Source organism: Anastrepha obliqua, chromosome 5, assembly GCF_027943255.1.
Source record: "Anastrepha obliqua isolate idAnaObli1 chromosome 5, idAnaObli1_1.0, whole genome shotgun sequence".
In the NCBI taxonomy this organism is placed as follows: Eukaryota; Metazoa; Arthropoda; class Insecta; order Diptera; family Tephritidae; genus Anastrepha; species Anastrepha obliqua.
The window spans coordinates 11105486-11124728 of NC_072896.1; the positions used below are offsets into that span (position 1 = coordinate 11105486).

The window sequence follows — 19243 nt, forward strand, 5'->3', positions numbered from 1 at the left end:
GAGCAAGCCTCTAAGTCTATACTTCTGTCATGGAAAAGCTTCACACAAGAACCCTCTACCGTTCGGAAGCGGCTTGCAACTGTAGCTTCCGCTACTTCTAGGACAACATCAAGACGCACGCCCCCGACTGGAGGAGAAACACCACCAAAACCTAACAAAGCACTCGGGATTCGGTCTACAGACCCTTCTCGTTTCTGCCTCAGCAGACTTAAATGCAACTTCTCCTGAATGCAGCGCTATAGCACGGAAGAGGTTGAGACATCTTGGCCAACTGCAGCCAGAAGAAAGACACATACGCTCAATCCAAAGCAGCTCAATCTTGAATTTCATAAGGGAACTGATCTGGATGGGGTACTGTGCTGAGCAGAGGGCACAAAAGCCCATGAGATCAAAGTGCGAGCCTCATAACGCATCTATCTATCTATTATCTAACAAAGCATTTTCGCTTTAATTATATTTATTTCTAATATAATATAGTAAATTATATAAATTTTATTTACAGACACACAATTTAAAATAAATTACATGATTTAGGTGTAAGCAAAGTGAAAACATTTTTACAAGTTTCACTTAAAGTTAACCTTTTTCAACTTCAACGCGGTTATTGGCCGTATGACTTTTTTGCGCTCCTCCCGGTGTTTTTTCATTAAAAACTCCCGCTTCTTCTCGTCCTTTGTCGGCTTCTTTTTCATATCGAATGTCATCTGCCGGTTACCCAATGAACGCCCAATCGTTGTCACATTAGCGCTGGTGGCTTCATTGAATCTCACCCGGTCTTTTAGACTGATTTTCATTATCTTGCTACGCATTTCACTTAGTTTGAGGTTGTTGTCTTCCAGTGCCGTCATCTTGACGCTACTTCTACGTTGATTATTTGTTTGTGTGGTTGTCGAGTTAGCTTGCTGCTCATTATCGCTGTTGGCCTCTTCCTCAACTTCGCGCTCATTTTCCGCAATTTCTTCCTCTTCACGTTGGCGCTTCACATCTTTGTATGCCTTTTTCATTTCTTTCGTGAAGTCACGCATTCCCTCATCATCGGAAGATTCTTCGGCAGTTGAATGATCATCATTATCGCCGTCATTTTTTTCGAAACCGAAAAGATCCTCATCGTTGTCACTTTCCTCGTGCGGCTTCGCTTCGTCAGCGTGCAGCTCAGCTACGCGTGCAACTTCGACACGTCTTTTAATCTCTTTTAGCTTAGATTTTTCTAGACGATTTAGCACAGGCGCCAACAGTTTATATTCTTCAGCACTCTTGTTAATAGCAAACTCAGGATTTTCGAACATCGCCTTGAAACGTGTATCTTCAAGAAGATTCGGTGCTTTGGCCGCTTTGGTGCTGTTCGACTGTTCGTCCATAATTTTAAGCGCCAAATCTTGATTGACTTTTGGAAGATTAGATTTGATTTGTAGACGTGATTTGCGCTCGCTTTCAATTTCTTTGCGTATCTTTTCTTTACGGAAGCGTTCAAAAGCGAATGGATCGGCGACAGTTTTGGCTTTGTTATATAAACGAGCATCAACGAAATAACTGAAAAGAGTTGAGAGAAAAATAAGGATTCAAGATAAGTGTTTTTTATAGGTTAATTTTTAATTTACCCGTGCATGTAGCCTTTCAATAGATTACTGCCAATCAAATGATCCAAGCCCAATTCTTCCAATTCCTTTTGTGTTACAAACTGGTAGTCGTCGTACATATTCTCAACCACTTCCGATTCTATTTCTTCAGTGAGGTTATCTAAGAACGAACACCAGCGCGGTGCTGGACCCATTGAGGGCACATAGTACGTCAGCATTTTCACATCTTCTTGTGCGAGGAAAAACATGCCCGTATCAGGAATGGTGCAGAAATCATTAAAGGATGTAGTGGATTCAATGTAGGCGACTTGTTTGCCCTATAAATTGCATTCATCGATATAAATTAACTCTACTTTAATTTGAAGCTACATTAAACTTACGGTATTTTCGTCCCACAACTTAAGCATTGCATCGTCCATTGAGTACACGGTTTGATGGTTGGGATTAAAAGCGATACGTTTTACCGGCACCTTATTTAAATGATCCTTTATTAGCAGTGGCTCTCGCGAACGTATGTCATAGAGTAGCACGTGTCCAGAGGCGGTGCCAACCCCCATTTGCAGTCCATTCTTATATTTTAAAGCAGATACAGAGGGAAACGTTTTGGTGCCTGGCAATTTAATTGCTACATCTAATGTACCAACGCGCGTTTTGCTGCGTGGATCCCAGGCTTCCACCATACCCTCTTTGCTACCAACCATAAGCAGTTGATGCTCGGGATTAATATCACAAGCGTTTATGCAACTCGCATCAGTTTCATAAGGTTGTAAGAATTGGCCACGCTCTAAGTTTAGGCGATAAACTTCCTGAAAAAATTACTAACTTCTTAAGTAATATGCAGCAAAAAAACCAACTAAATACATACGCGCGTTGTGCCCACAATGAAGAGATCACAAGATGGTTTATGGTACTTCATATCACGTCCAAAGCGCGGTATACGCAAACGGTAATGACGACCAGAGGCAGAATGAATTTCTACAAAACGATCACATTGCAAAAACACCTGTTTAGTAGAGAGGAATTATTTAAAATAAATTCAAAAGAAGCAGTGTTCCTTTCGCCTCAGTTATATATATCAACTTGCCAATTTGCTGTAATCCTCACTAATAGCTTCAAAGGTTGTCACTTCCGAATCAAAGCAACGCTCGAATTTAATGGATAAATTGCACACTTCAAAGCATTTGACGCGCGGTTTATAGGTGCCTGTTGCCAAAATGTACTGATGATCGGGACTCAAACGTATTGACGTACAGACGCCGGGCATATCGAAATCCTGTATCAACTCGATTTGTCGGCGTGAATCGACTTTCTTCATTAACTGGGAACGCTTTCGGCGATCTGTTAACCACTGAAATGTACGAATTTAAAAATTAGAAAACATATATTTCTTCATATTCAATCCGTTTTGGTACTCACTTCTGGCACCGATTTCCCAGCGCTTAAGTTGTATATTTTCACATCATTCACTTCGTTGACGAACATCTTCACTGCATGCTACACAATTTTTGCTAAATTTAGTTTATTATTGTTGAAATTATAATTATAAGTTTAGTTAAAAAATAAGCAGCACTACGCAGAAATGTAAACACAGAGAGAGAATCAATTTGGGAAATACACGTGCGATTGAGCAAATGTCAAATAAATCTGCATCATTCACAATATGCAACAAATTCATTCAAAATAGCATCAAGCAAGCGCTAATCGATTTAAGATCACTTCGCTGGGCTGGTAGTCAGTCATGTTTGTAATGAAAAAACTACAATTACTATTATTTGGCTCCCGCGTACCCAAAAAAAATTACAAATAATAGGATTCTACAAGAGCAAAAGTATGACATATTTTTTAACGGATCATCAAAATAATCACCATAAATCCGTACTGTATCACACCTTATCTGCCCTTTTTATTTTCATATATGTATAATGATAATGGCATCTCTGGACAAGTTGCTATGCATGCAAAACAAAAGAAAAGGGAGTAATGCAAAACGAAGCAGATGATTGTGGAAAATTGGGCAAAATATTTGTAATTTTATCAATTTAAAAACGTGTGAAAAAAATGTGAAACAAATATTTTTAAAAATTAAAGTAAAGAATTTCATCCCATAAAGAGTGTAGTCCTTGAAAAACATTTGGTATATAGTGCTTTAAGAAGAAAAATCGAAAGAACGAAGTAAAGGCCAACAAAAGAGAAACGCAATTAGCAAAAAGTTACAGCTACAAAGAAGTACAAATTAAATTATTCGTCATCAATATATTGCCGTTGAACGATAAAAAAATATACATACACTTTTGTTATTAAACGAAATATTCTGTTATCAGTCATAGTGGCGTAAAATCAAAAAGGCCAAGGCATCGCCTAGAGTACAAGAGCCCCCAAAAAAAGAAATAATCATTAAAACAACAACAACGCTGAAGAAGATTGTCTACAGGAAAAATTAATTACCCACTGCAGCGTTCACGCGACAGAAATTGTACACACAGAATAGGTGTTGAAAGCAAGCAGGGGTGAGTAGTGTGAAATGCATGCATGTATTTACATATATACATATCTTTACTTCTATGAGTCAAATATCCGTAATGTTTTCTGCAATATTGAATATAAATACTACAGTGATTTCGCTCCTCTGTTATTCATAAAAGGTAAAATGGTTTGTTCTCCAAAATTATTTTATCTAGAGTTAGTTTTGAGAACTGTATTCGTTTTTTTCTATGAATTTGCAATTTGGCGGATCTTGTGCGTTAGAGCGTACAGCGCTAGGAAAATTGTACAAAGTGTTTATAATTGTGCTACCGTTGTGAGATGGCATTAAAGTGTTTGAACATCTTCACTTACAAATTGTGTCCAAGTGTTTTCAATTCAAGCCCAAGAATCAAAAAAAAAAATTACTAATTCGACAACTATTCCATATTATTAACTGAAGTTTTACACTGGTGCGCAATAATTTTAATCGGTTTTCTCAATTTTACAACACATCAACTCAGCAGCAGTAAAACAGCCTTCCTTCCATCTTGCTTCCAACCGTCTAATCGTCTCATTATGCGCCGTACGTAGTGTATATTTGTTTTATTTGTGCATATTGATTTTGAACCGATGCTGTGTGGCTTACTTACAGCAGCATTGCATTGTTGTGATAATGGCTTTAGGAGGAAGAGCGCATGAAGTTGGGAAAAATTAATGCATTTCTCGTGGTTAAATGATATATTTTAAAAAAGAGTTCTACGCAAAAATACTGTGGATTCTATCGAAACTGAAGAAAAAATTATTATTATTATTATTTTTTATTTAATATCTCGAATAATAATAAAAAATAATAATAATAATAAATTAAATAATTACATTACGTCTTTAACATTGTTAACATTATATTATAATACAGAATTTTGTAATACAGAATTTTGAAAGCAGAATTTTAGAAAGCAGAATTTTAAAAAAGCAGAATTTTGTTTTTAGAATTTTGCACATACAGAATTTCGACACCAACCCTATTTATACATAAATATTAGCCGACTAACTGACTAGCGTTACTAACTATTTTCAATTTAATTAATTTTCTATTATACACACATATGCAATATAAAGAAATTATTTTTTTATGATATTTTATTCATAAACAATTTATTTTTAAATATTGCCACTTAAAAAATAAATAAAAATTTTAAGAAATGACAGCTGCTTTAATTTGTAGTATCTCGTTAACAAAAGTAAATTAAAATCGGTTTTCTCGACTATACATATATGTATATGTATATTAGGGCGGGTCGATTTAAAAATCGCTCATTGCTCTGTGAAAATCGTATTCTAGGGATCAAAATAAGAAACTTTGCCGAAGGAACCATACCTCTAAAACGAATTCTGATATCCCCCAATTTGGGTCGTACTTTTGGGTAGGGGCAAATTTTGAAAAATCCCACTTTGACCCATTTAGAGTGCTCCAATCGAGTCCAAATGTATGACCGACCTCCACTAAGAGGAATGGTTCCTTCGGCAAAGTTTCTTATTTTGATCCCTAGAATATGATTTTCACAGAGCAATGGGCGATTTTTTTGCCTCCCCACAAATCGACCCGGCCTAATGTATATATAATATAATATATGTAATATACATATGTATTTAAATTATTTTTGTTTCCGAATAAAACGTTCTTCAAAAAAACCAGCGATTTGCATTTTACGCTATCTCATTTCAAATCTCATTTGTTAAGTCTTAACTTTCTGCACAGTTGTGTATGCCGATGTGATATCAGCTGTGTTTCTATTGATCGTTTCAAATATTGCTGAATGAATTACATATGTACACTCATATGTATGTGGATTGTAGTTATAGTCCAATTATAAAGTCTTTCTTCTGGGTTGGTGTCGAAATTCTGTATGTACAAAATTCTAAAAACAAAATTCTGCTTTTTAAAATTCTGCTTTTTTAAAATTTTGCTTTTTTAAAATTTTGCTTTCTAAAATTCTGCTTTCCAAATTCTGTATTAAAATATAATGTTAACAATGTTAAAGAGGTAATGTAATTATTTAATTTATTATTATTTTTTATTATTATTCGGGATATTAAATAAAAAAAAATAATAAATTAAATAATTACATTACCTCTTTAACATTCCGACTCCGGCTACGCAATCCACAGTATTTTTGCGTAGAACTTCTTTTCGCGTGGGCGGCCTTCGGCCGCGCTTCAAAAAAATAACCCTCATCAGTCCAACTCCGGCTACGCAATCCACAGTATTTTTGCGCAGAACTCTTCTAAAAAAACGAACAGCTGCGAAGAATAATTAAGAAAAGAAATGAATTAAGTCACACTACATATTTAAAAAGAATTCCAAAAAATATTGCAATTGGCTAAACTAAAATATTGTTATCGCTTAAACATATACATACATATGTATATTTATGAAATAAATGTTTATTTTGTTACTCCTTGTATGACGAAAATCACAAAACTTGAATAAAGCAGAATGTTTCGCATTAAACAAGCAGAATTTTTTTGCAATTTACAGAATTTTGTCACCCAGAATTTTGTAATACAGAATAATGACACGCTCCCCTTTCTTCTTCTATTCAATCAATTTGCATTTACTATTTTAGATAATTTTTGGCGCTCGACGGCGGCCTTGAACTATAGAAATAACTTTTAAAATTTTTAATTTCTTCATGTTCAGCTGCTTATTCACTTGCTGGTTGTTTGCTTATATACTCCAGCAGCATTCCCCGTATGTAAGTATGGGGAATGTTTATGCTACTATATTACAACAACAACAAAAATTCCAATTTTTTTACTTGAGCTACAGCGTATTATCTAAAATATATTTACTTACATACTCCATTTCAATCGCCATTTTAGTTAAATTTAGAATAGTGACTCAATTCGCAAATTTTAATTCGTGTTTATTTATACTTGGCGATCAGCTGTTTTTCTCACTTGCAAATTCGTGCAAGTAAAAATTTATCCAGTAAAAACTTGCAACTTCGCCTAAAAATGGAATGTCATTTTGCCCTCTCACTTCCCCTACTTTTGATAGTTCATAACAACTGTTACAAATTATTTGGTTCATGGACAGACCTAAGGTAATTTTTTTCAATTCCTTTGCAACCTTAGATTTTCGTTCGAATTGTAAATTGTATTTTTACATACAAAAATCGCACATTTGCTGGAAGAGCTTGTAACAAAATAAAAAAAATTCGAAAAATACGACTTAAAAGTTTTCAATTAACTATACCTCTCTAAGTAAAATTAAAACACATTTTCATCTTATTAAATATTGTCAAAAGATATCAGAAACATTTACACAACATGAAAGAAAAGCTGGAGGTAATTTCTGCAAACATATCTAAATTAATTTTTTTTTTCATTACGACACTCTTGCAACAAATGAGCGATTTTTGTACTGGACATACAGATCATCAACCATTTAACCATACTTCTTGTTAGCCACATAACTACTTTTAAACACAATTTTTTTTTTTGGGCTTGCTTTTCCATGTTCTGATATTGTCTCTCTTTTCGTTGTCTTTTACGCCTACATTTCATTTTTTCTTTACAATATTTAACCAAAGCCATACACATAAACTTATCACTACGTATGCCTCTTTTCCCATGCGTATTCTATTCTACCATGGGCTGCTTAATTAATTTCTACATATTCCAGCATGTCCCCTCTAATTTCCAACCACCTCCAAAAAAACAACCGATAACAAACCGCCAGTGGCTTAGTAACCGGCATTGTGTTAACGCCGCCGTTAACAACACGCCAACCGACCGAAACTTCTTTACATTTATAGTTTGAATGCTAATTTTTGTTATTGCTTTTCTACATGTAACTGATTTGCTTGGAAGGTAAGCCAACCCAACTGAGCGGATAAATGGTGTCGCTGAAGTTCAAACTTCAAATTCGTCTTCGACGGAAGTGCAGTACAAAAAAACGCTGACGAAGGCAAACACAAAATAATAAACTTTTGAAAAAATACAAATAACTGCTATTTATTTTTATACAAAAATGCTGTCATTATTGGAGAAATTTGCAACAGAAATCGATTGCTTTTTAGAGACATGTATGAAGATTCATGCTCACATACCAACTTCTGATTTTATTAAATATTCATACCTGCAAACGATTGAATATTAAAAATATTTTGTTTTTCTCAGATCCGAAGATGTCGTCAGCACCTTACAACTATAACTATATTTTTAAGTATATAATCATCGGTGATATGGGAGTAGGCAAGTCATGTCTGCTTCATCAGTTCACAGAGAAGAAATGTGAGTGTATTTATGTGTGGATATTTAGATATGCGTTCATACATATCGATGGTTTTCGAGAAAAGTGACATAATTCAAAAATACAAAATACTGAGTTGGGTCAGTTTTCTAGATAAGTGACGCGCCAATTCGATCACCTGACAAAACGACACTAACGCCATCTCTCAGAATTGCTTCAAGATTCGCTTATGACGCTTTTCCAGATAAAAATATATAAACTCTGTAGTTGATTTTTGCTTTTAACGGCAAAACTCCGAATTTTGAGTTAATTTTGAGTTGTGTCGCTTTTCTCGAAAACCATCGATATGTACATGTAAACATGCAACTACTTTATCTATTATTTACAGTTATGGCGAATTGCCCACACACGATTGGTGTGGAGTTCGGTACGCGCATCATTGAGGTAGATGATAAGAAAATCAAATTGCAAATCTGGGACACTGCGGGTCAAGAGCGTTTTCGTGCCGTAACACGTTCGTACTATCGTGGTGCCGCTGGTGCGTTAATGGTATACGATATTACTAGAAGGTAAACAATTTGGGAATAATTTCTAAATATTTTTTGTTGATGTTGTACGAACATGCAGCTATTTCCACAACCTTTTAAGGAGTGCTGCTGGAGTGGCAGCTTACTGCATGATTAAATTAATATTAGTTGGGGGAAAAGGAAATCCCTTATCCTTTTATTATTTACTATCGTCATTGCTTTGGTCTATCCTGGTTGACGATTTGGTATAAACCCTTAACAATAAAGGGTATAAAACAATAGGGTATACAGATGACATTTCTGTAACAATTATAGGCAACCACGAAAGGACCATAAAGGACTTAATGCAGGATGCCTTAAATATAACCTGGGAGTGGTGTAGAAAAGAGGGATTATCCGTCAACCCTTCCGAAACCACTATTTTCCCATTTACCAGGAAAAGGGTTCGAAATATACCCACCCTGGGAATAAATGGTACAGAGGTACCTCTAAAGGAAGAGGTTAAATATCTAGATATTATCTTGGATAACAAACTCGCTTGGGAGGCCCACCTTAACTCAGTAATAAAAAAGGCAACGAAAAACCTTTGGACAACAAAACAACTCTTGGGTAAATCCTGGGGTCTGAACCCTAAAATGACCTTGTGGATCTACAACCAAATGGTAGCACCTATTGTACTCGTTTCCACAACAGTCGGTTCTACGTTACCGAAACGACCCGGAAATATATCCGGCCAAGGACTGTCACTCCTGTTTATGCTACAACAACAACAACAACCTATTGTACTGTATGGGGTTTTGGATGTGGGTTCAAACAAATCAAACTACTGCCATATCAAAACTGTGTAAACTACAAAGGCTGGCGTGCCTAAGCATAACAGGGGCATGAGAATTACCCCAACTGTCGGCATGGAAGGGCTTATAAACTTACCACTGCTACATTTAGCAATACAAGAGGAAGCTACTATGCAACCACTCTCTTTTCATATGAACGAAAAACTTAAACCAGGAGATCTTACTGGACACCTCAATATCTTGAACAGGGTTCAACATGCAGTATGCAAAACCCAGGCAAATGACCACATTGAACACGGACAGTGTACAGACAGGCTATAAACGACATTCATCGGAAGACTCTCACCACTTTCTTAAGCTCCCGACCCCCGAATGACGTTATCGGAGTTCAACCACCACCAATCGCAGACGAATAGCTCCAAGAGCTCCCGTTTCCACGACAGTCGGTTCTACGTTACCGAAACGACCCGGATTTATATCCGGCCAAGGACTGTCACTCCAGCAGCATTCACCGTATATAAGTATGGGGAATGTTTATGCTGCTACAACAACAACAACAACAACAGCTCCAACTTCCATGAGAGTCCCGCGTAACATTGGCACAATTACGTTCTGGATACTGTAGCGGGTTAAACTCCTACTTATCCAGAATCGATCCCGACATACTAAACATATGTCCAGCATGTGAATGCACCCCGCACGACACAAACCACCTTTTCACATGCCCCATCAAACCTACTCATCTAACAACCCTCTCCCTCTGGACCAAATCCGTCGAGTTTCCTGGGCCTACCGTTAGATGAGCTACACTACACTGACGGGGCAAAGTTACTGCTATAACAACAACAATAACTACTGGAACCCGTACTTTCAATTTTATGAGATGCAAGGTTATCTTCCCGCCTAGATACGAGTGGAACAATAATCCAACGTGGATAAATGATGACTCACAGAAATGGTACACAGATGGTTCCAAAACGCTCCAAAGAAAAACTGTAAAATGTGCCGAATATTCTCTTTGTTGACTTCCATTGTTAACACCCAGTAACTCACAACTGTAGAGGACAAAAAAAAAAAGGCAAACGAATTTTTTTAGTGTGAAATGTCAACTTGACAACCAGCACAAACTTTAAGTTGTTTGAGATATCGATCACTATAGCCGTCTACCGAGAAAATAATGGATTTCTTTTTCCCCAAACTAATATTAAAAATATTTATGTTAAAATTAACTTTCCCATGTCATTTACCATTTTCATTTGCAGATCTACTTATAATCATCTCAGTAGTTGGTTAACTGACACACGTAATCTCACAAATCCAAATACTGTGATCTTTTTAATTGGCAACAAATCAGACCTTGAAAGTACACGCGAGGTAACATACGAAGAGGCCAAAGAGTTTGCCGATGAAAATGGTTTAATGTTTTTGGAAGCAAGCGCTATGAGGTAATGTTACAAATAGCAATTCAATTTCTCAGTTTTCAACTAAAGCTGCCTCCTTTATGTTTTAGTGGTCAAAATGTTGAAGAAGCATTTCTCGAAACCGCACGTAAAATATATCAAAACATTCAAGAAGGTCGACTCGATTTGAATGCTTCCGAATCGGGCGTACAACATCGACCTTCACAGCCGGGACGAACTTCGCTAACAAACGAAGCACCAAATACAAAAGATCAATGCTCATGTTAAGCACGCATACTTTCTTCATTTCCATTAATTTTCTCGTTTTGTGTATGTATGTATGTATTATGATTAAATATTTTCTTCGTTTAATTAAGTTTAATTGTAACGAAGCAAAATGATGTGTAGAAACAAAACAAAAATTGCTATTACCTAAGTAAAAAAATTATACCAGATAAATGATAATTATTACCAAATATATATACACACGTTTATAAACTAGAAAACGTAAAATCAAACAGTTTGTAGCGAATTATAAACCGATGGTAATGCTGAGAATGTTATGTGTGAAGTTAAAGAACGAAAAAAAAAATTAAGAAAAAAATTACAGCGTGCATTAACGAGTACGCGTTTCTAATGTAGGATTTCATGTATTGCTTCACCAAATAGGATTGTGGGAAGAAATGGCCAATTTCCAAATGTTGTGCTAAACTAACCAGCAGCAGTTCAAATGTTTCCAAGCGAATTGTATTTGGCTCTGAGTGATAAGCACCGAGCGTTGGCAATAGTAAATAATTATTCATAAAATATTGAACTCGTACATACATATAAAACGATAACGCAATAATCGTAAGGTAGTACAATAAAACCAAAATGAAACAATGTAGTTCAGGTGTAACGACGGTATTTATCTATTAGCCAATTGAAATATAAATAAATACATACACGTAGGGGACGGTGCAAAATAAAACAAAAACACGAGTAAGGAATTATCTATTTTGTTGACTTGTATCGAAGGCATCATATTTAATTCAACTGTATTCAATATATAACATAATCAATATTTTAGGACTTCAAGCACTTTAGGAATCAAACAACACATTTGAGTTTAAAAATTTCTAAGTTCAAAGTAGATCGCTAAATCCTGCCGTGGAAATATATTTATGCGTTTGCTGCAAGTTACTTTGAAGAATTGATGTAAGTCAGTTAATAAAAATAATTTGCAATTTGAAATGTTTCTAAGTAAATTAGACACTTTTTTTGAAACAAGATAAGTAAATATTGCAAATTAAGTATTTTTGTTCCTTGTTGTCATTAAATGTTTTTTCATAACACATCTCTGTCAAATGAAACGCCAGGAATATGTTTATACACCTGTGCTCACAATAATAGCAGCGCTACATATTGCAAAGTTTTGGCTTCATATTTTTTATTTATTTATTTTTTATTACAAAAAAAGTCATAGAACTCAAAATATGAGACTTTAAAAAGTGTGCATCAACATTGAACATTTTTTATTCAGAATTTTTAGAAAAATATCAAGTATGCAACTTTGTAGCCTGCCCATTTAATTTTTGCAGTTTAAAGTGGCTAGAAATGCGCGCTGACTTTTGATAATTCGTGATTTCAATTTGCTTACTTGAAATTTTCCTTAAAATTCTGATTAAAAGTTTAAAAATAGTTGTAATTTTTCAATTTCGTACAATGTTTGACCGTTGGAGATGATATAGTTTTTGTGGAGGTATAAAAAAATAAAATAAATAAAAATAAAAAAAAAATTAAATAAATAAAAAATAAATAAAAAAATAAAATAAATAAAAAATAAATAAAAAAAATAAAATAAAAGAAGCAGTCAAAACGTTTCAATATGTCGCGCTGCTATTATTGTGCACATAGGTGTAGATATCGCACTTGTTACGTTAAAGCGTAACAACTCAAAATCTGAACATTTTCAGTAGAGACGAAAAACTGTTTCCGTAAATATTAATAATATATTACAAGGAAAAAAATATGTAATTGCACGAAAATATCATTAGAAACAATATAACGGTTGTTTCATTCTTATTTGTTTAGTAGTTGCGCTAAAATAACAAATTTTTGAGTTGTTACTCTTTTCCTGAAATTTTGTTAGACACTTAGTGGCGTTATTTTGAGTTGTCTCTTAACTTAGACTGTAACTTAAACAAACCGTTTGGTTGTAAACAGGCACAACTCCAAATGTTACACTTTATGTGACACAAATTTGTTCAAACACTTGGAGACAACTAAAAATGTAACTCTTTAGTTCAGGCAAAAGAAGTCATTCTGAAAACAAAGAGAGAGTCATAACGGTTTTTTTTAACGAAAGACTAGACAAACCACTGAACGATTTTTACAGTGGGTAGAGATGACCACTGTACATTGTTTTCTTGCAAAAAACTAAAATTTGAAAATTTTGAGTTGTTACGCTTTAACGTAACAAGTGCGATATGTTGTTATGCACGCACTGATTAAAACGCAGAATCATTAAGTCTGTTCATATAAAATTTATGCAGTAACTTAATTTTCCAGAAAACGCTCTCAAAGACAAAACTATCACAAAAAAAGTGCATGAACGCAAAACAATTTGCAAGTTTTACGACAGCTGATTAAATTATTGACGGGAAAAATCACAAAAATTAAAAAAAATTCAGACGAGCTACCTCGTATTAAATTTAAAAAAATGCAAAATAACGAGCGCACCATCACATGATTTTTATTTCGCCCAAAATAATTTGTTCCATTTCGTCATCGCTGTCAGATAAAGAACATTCGATTTGCAGCTGTATTGTTGTGCAAACTCAGCTATTTTCCTTGCTTTCTATTGCCACATTAATTAATAACCAAGAAATACAAATATAAAACACAATAATACCGTTTCGTTTAATGCTTTCGATTTGTATTTCGGAAACTGCAGCAAAGCTGACTGGCGGCTGTGGTTCAGAAGTTCGTACCTTTATATAATTGGTTGATTCCTATCTAATATATCACTTCAATTAAACTTTATAAATTTTATCTAAAATATATTTACTTATATGCTCCATTTGAATCGCCATTTTTATTTAAATTTGGAATTTTGACTCAATCCGCAATTTTTAATTTGTGTTTATTTTTACTTTGCGATCAGCTGTTTTTCTCACTTGCAAATTCTTACAAGTAAAAATTTATGCAGTAAAAACTTGCAGCTTCCCCTCAAAATGAAATGTCATTTTGCTCTCTCACTATCCCCTACTTTGCAAGTTTTTTGGTTGCATGAACACAAAAACAATTGTAATAAATTATTTTCTGCATGAACAGACTTATTAACGTACGAGTACGAAGGTAAATCAAAAAATCTTAGGAAGTGTAATTTCCAAATATAGCAATAAATGGAATTATGCAACAAAATTAATGCAAAACATCTACATTTCAAAATTCAGCGATTGTTATTAACATTCAAAGCATTCACCATACCTTTTCTCGAAATCTTTGTACAAAAATGTCTTTTCTCTTTAATTTACTAGGATAATGAAAATTTTGTAATAATCGTTGAATCTCAAGCTAAACCCCACCTTATAATAAAATAATTCCGCCCAAACTGCTTTCTACCTCCATGTTTCGAGATATGTAGACTTTGGCGCACATCAAATGTTCTGGGCCAGAACTAAAAGTTTGATGGTTGCTGTTGTGGTACTAAAGCACTATCAAAATGATCGACTATACTATTCAAAGCATTGTGTCCCTCAACAATGGGTTCTATGTTAACGGAACCACCCACTTTGTCCTTTCATTTCGGCCAGTGCTGTTGTTGTTGTAACAGCTCACTAAACTGTGTTAGTGCGATGTAGTTACCGGTCGTCATCGTCTAACGCATCTAACGGTAGACCCAGAATGCTGTCATTACAGCAGCATGCACCAACAATTTATCAGTTGTGTTACAATAATAACAACAATCGCGGAACTTCACGTTCGCAATATAGTCGGGTGCACGAACCGGCTTTCCAATATATCCCGCTGAATACTATTATTTCAGCAGTATTTTTCAGAGATGTATAGGCGCTCCCATGATAGTCGGTTCTCCGTAACCGGAACGACCCGGATTTATATTCGGCCAAGGACTGTCACTTTAGCAGCATTTCCCCTTATATGTATGGGGAATGTTTATGCTGATTAAACAACAACAACAGAGATGTATAGGAATTTTTTTGCTGCTGCAATAACCACAGCAACTAAAGAACTTTAGCTGTGAAACAACCCATAATTTAGGACTGTCACTCCAGCAGCATTCCCCGCACATGCATGGGGAATGTTTACGCTGCTACAACAGCTGCAGAGCAAAATACCTTAAAGTATTTGTCGCCGCAAAGGCTTGATGGTTGATTTTGTTGTAGCAGTATTTTTCCTCCTAAATATCCGGTTGTTTATCATTCCAATCTGATAGCCTTCGGTTAGATTTAAAGCGCTTCTAGTGTCAGATGGTGTGGTCAGGTTTGCAATGCTGAAGTTTGTTTAGCTGTTGCTATAGCAGACCAAAACTTTCGCTTCTAAAGACGTGCTAAAATGTATGAATTAATTTCTTTCACTTCTTCATTAACTTGGGCATATTTCTTAATTTCTTGCCTGAAACTGAATAGGTTATTTTATACAAAACAACGAGCTTTATCATTTTCCTTATTACACTCTTGACACCTCTGATTCGTTATTCTACATACATCAATATTTATATGCACATGTTTGTACATATTTGCAATTTGAATTTGACTTTTAAAATTTTTGAAAAGATATCTGTGTATGTACATTAGCATAGTAAGAACAAAACAAGTTTACGTTATGACCTATCGATAAAACCATTTTTTAATGCATACTATGTATATGTAAAAGAAAACACGAAATAAAATGGTATTCTTAAAACACAAAGCCAACAACATTTTCTTTCTGAATAGTGTGAACGTGGAAAAAAGGATATAATTAAAATGTCATATTTGCAAATTTTATTTAAACTTAAGGGTTTATAATACTAAGCAGTACAAACTACATTTGTCTTTTTTACCTCAATTGCTTTACTTAGCGTATAGACTTACAAAAATAAAAGTTATAGGACACTCAATATATGCAGTTGTCGCATAACTATACGAATTACATTCGTTCAATACTACACAAAGCTAGCGTTGTAATGATATAACTACATATAAATATATACCAAATAGATACGTGGCTACTGGTTTAAATGTAGGGTGGTATAAAACACTGTTGGCTATTTTACAAATTAAAAGTAGATTTGTTCGCAAATACATTTTCATGTGTATTTAAAAACTTATTTCAAACTATAAACTATTTGGATATAGAATAACCATATTGCTGCAGTGAAGATCAGTCTAATATTCCAGATTGCACAACTAACGGCGCCTGACATGTGTTTATTTCGTGGGTGCATGCCGCAAATCACTTCTTTATTGTTTTTGCAGTAAATTTTACCGTAGTAATTACCGCAATTCTTTTCCATACATCGGACGCATATCTCACGAAGTCTCCTCCACTTTTACAATATCCCAAGCACTAGCATCATCTTTCGAGCATAAATCCAAAATAATGCCAGCTCCAACTTGTGCTGCCTTGGCGCGCATGCAAGTGCCTGCCGCCATATTATAGATGGGACTGTGTTCGGTGCGTGTATGTCGCCATTGCTGATCGCCCAGCATTTCATGGCACTTATTAATATGTACTTGTGCATCACCATACGACTCGAGGCATAACAACTTGTCTAGCACTATCTCGGCCTTGTCCGTTTCATACCAAATTTGGTTACGTGTGTGCATGCACGCTTGTAAAATTAGCGGACTGCCCTTTTTTAGGAAGCCTTTTACTTTGGGCGCTACTACGGAAGCGCACAAATTAGTGCCGGTCAGACGTATCATATAGGTAGCTACGTAGTTGCGCTTTCTCGAATGCCACGGTTGGTAAACACCGGCTGCCGCTGCGGTTTTTTTTGGTCTCTTGACCAGGCAGCAACATTTCGGGGTATATATTTTTCATGTACCATGAGAAATCGTGGCATTTCAAGCGTTTACGTATCTCCAAACGTGCTGAGATGTCACCATAATCCATATCACGCGCAGATTTTGTTTCCTTCAGAAAGTACTCCTTGTATTCGTCCATCCATACGTGTGCGGCACGCAATGAATTGCGTTTCATGGTGTCCTTACCATCGGGCGCTGAATAGGGTCGTCTTTTGCGGAAAATGTGTCCCACACGTGAACATGGATATATTTTTATAGCGCCGTGACACTGCCAGACGCGAAAGGATATTTCAATGTTTTCACCACCCCAGATATCCATGCCGTCATCGTAAGCACCGATGTGTTTGAAATATTGGCGATTTACCGCAAATAAACCACCAGCCATTGTTGGAGTTTTAAAAGGACCTTTAAAATCCTCGTCTTTCTTCAAACTGCCTTTTGGCAAAGTGATCCATTTGTAGTGCAGCCCCCAATTAAAGCCGCCACGCACCAAAGGACTTGCGCTGTAATCAAACGTATCCGGACTAATCAGATCCATTACGGGTACGGCTATGGTGGAATTTTCTTGCTTCACTGCACGGACAAGTGGTTCAGCCCACTGCTGGTTAACTTCGATATGTGAGTCTAAGAAAACAAGCACATCGCCCTCTGCAGCGTCTGCACCTACTATACGTGAACGTATCAACCCCTCACGCTTGTCATTACGTATATAATGCAATCGATCGTAATGTAGTTGAGCATGCAAATCGCTTAGCAAGTGAAATTCCAACTCGGGCAGGTCACTAAAATCGTCCACAAGAATAATTTCTTTTAGTATATGCGCCGGCGTACGTTTTATTACAGAATTGATGGAGCGTATGAGCGTCATTTTATGCTCATTATAGAAGCACATGACCACTGAAATGGTTGGCAAATCTTCATTGGGATCGGTGGGTTCTCGCGGACATACTTTATGGCGTGTATCAGGCACCTCACGATACGGTCCAATATTGTTTGAAATGAGTGCGTTGAAAGCGTGATTCTTAAAACCAATGTCGCGTATGTATTTGTCTTTCTTGTCGCGCAACACACCCAACATTTTCAAGGGTTCTATATCTTCTGGCGAATCACCATTTTTCACTTCCCCTTTGCAACACTCCTTCACACGAGCCTGCCATAAAAAATCGGGGTTCGGTGTGCGCGATTCATTCCATTTGGGCAGCTTCCAGCCAGCAGCTGCAATTAAGCTGTGTTGGTAGTACATGTAGTAAGTAAGCGCCAAACACGCAACCAGCATGATGATTATAGTGCTGGGGCTGCATCTACGCAAGTAACATCTTCTCAACAGCATTTTGCACTTATTCGCATTTACATTGGCAAACGTGGAAGTTTTGTTCTTCAGCTTGGCTTGAATTGCTATGCGGTCACTGATTTCTAAGTGATGCAATGAAAGATATGTCGTTAATTTATGCAAATACGAGATTTCAACATTTTCTTGTTCAACCAGCCACTTTTTTGTTTATTAAATACTAATAATTAATATTATTCTCAATAAAACACAAATTACTGCTTAATTGTGAATGGGTCGGAGTTTATAAAACTGAACCATCGCTCTAACTTATAACTTGTTTTCTTTTGATCTTGTAATAAATTATGAAGCTAAATACACACCAGGCAACCGTTGCAGCAACTCGGCCATGTTGAAGCAACCGTTGCCTCGTGTGTAGCTGTGTTGCCAAATGATTTTCGTGTTGCTGCAACCGTTGCCTGAAATATCAAATAAATTTGATTTTTGGGATAGGTTGCTGCAACCGTTGCCTCGTGTGTATCATTGTTTACTGCTTTTACTCGTTCAGTTCGTTGAATACAAGCAAAGAAGAAGGTTCGTGCGGAGTAAAATAAAGTGAAAAAGAAAAAAATGGCAATTGAAAATAATGAAAATTATGTTAATTTTATTAACGAATATAAAAATTTGAGAGAGCTGTGGGATATAAGTAGTGAAAAATATAAAAATAAAAATTTTAGAAAAAAAGCAATTAAAAAATGAATACAATAAAATTGATAAAAATTTCAAGTCCGCAAAAGCGTTTCCTGTTGCAAGATACCGCAAAATTATTGCCAGTCTCATTTCTGCTGATATTGCCTCTCTCATTATGGTATCTTGTTTCGTTATTTTGGCCTTTACGAAGTCCAACAATTTTCTAAACAGGGCTTCGCCCATCCTCATGTCA

The 19243-nt window shown here is 35.7% G+C and overlaps 3 protein-coding genes across 4 annotated transcripts; 1 reads left to right on the forward strand and 2 right to left on the reverse strand.

Annotated features, from left to right (window-relative positions):
• Nucleotides 1-469: 469 nt before the first annotated feature.
• LOC129248368 (nucleolar protein 10) lies at nucleotides 470-3177 on the reverse strand. Its single transcript, XM_054887893.1, has 6 exons — nucleotides 2994-3177; nucleotides 2662-2925; nucleotides 2443-2580; nucleotides 1958-2383; nucleotides 1599-1894; nucleotides 470-1530 (listed from the first exon to the last, which is right to left on the reverse strand). The coding sequence occupies exons 1-6, from the start codon at nucleotides 3057-3059 to the stop codon at nucleotides 567-569; spliced, it is 2154 nt and encodes a 717-aa protein (XP_054743868.1). The 5' UTR covers nucleotides 3060-3177; the 3' UTR covers nucleotides 470-566.
• Nucleotides 3178-3540: 363 nt separating this feature from the next.
• Nucleotides 3541-11537, forward strand: LOC129248003 (ras-related protein Rab-14). 2 transcript variants are annotated; one of them, XM_054887395.1, is made up of 5 exons: nucleotides 3541-4084; nucleotides 8226-8339; nucleotides 8687-8867; nucleotides 10882-11064; nucleotides 11130-11537. In XM_054887395.1, the coding sequence occupies exons 2-5, from the start codon at nucleotides 8234-8236 to the stop codon at nucleotides 11305-11307; spliced, it is 648 nt and encodes a 215-aa protein (XP_054743370.1). In that variant the 5' UTR covers nucleotides 3541-4084; nucleotides 8226-8233; the 3' UTR covers nucleotides 11308-11537. The 2 variants fall into 2 exon arrangements, with proteins under 2 accessions (XP_054743370.1, XP_054743371.1); XM_054887396.1 differs by lacking the exon at nucleotides 3541-4084 and adding an exon at nucleotides 7794-7916.
• Nucleotides 11538-15984: 4447 nt separating this feature from the next.
• Nucleotides 15985-18540, reverse strand: LOC129247409 (polypeptide N-acetylgalactosaminyltransferase 35A). Its single transcript, XM_054886529.1, is given in 2 exon segments — nucleotides 15985-16994; nucleotides 16996-18540. Coding segments are annotated over 2 exon segments (1827 nt in total). The 5' UTR covers nucleotides 18364-18540; the 3' UTR covers nucleotides 15985-16535.
• Between the last annotated feature and the right edge of the window lie 703 nt (nucleotides 18541-19243).

Bases quoted from the DNA above. Each gene is read 5' to 3' on its own strand.
- LOC129248368 (XM_054887893.1), bottom strand. From the start codon at position 3,059: ATGTTCGTCAACGAAGTGAATGATGTGAAAATATACAACTTAAGCGCT. The intron at 2,581-2,661 runs GCAAGTTGATAT...TCTACTAAACAG, and splicing joins GTGAGGATTACAGCAAATTG to GTGTTTTTGCAATGTGATCG. The intron at 2,384-2,442 runs GTATGTATTTAG...TAATTTTTTCAG, and splicing joins TCATTGTGGGCACAACGCGC to GAAGTTTATCGCCTAAACTT.
- LOC129248003 (XM_054887395.1), top strand. From the start codon at position 8,234: ATGTCGTCAGCACCTTACAACTATAACTATATTTTTAAGTATATAATC. The intron at 8,868-10,881 runs GTAAACAATTTG...TTTCATTTGCAG, and splicing joins GTATACGATATTACTAGAAG to ATCTACTTATAATCATCTCA. The intron at 11,065-11,129 runs GTAATGTTACAA...TTTATGTTTTAG, and splicing joins TTGGAAGCAAGCGCTATGAG to TGGTCAAAATGTTGAAGAAG.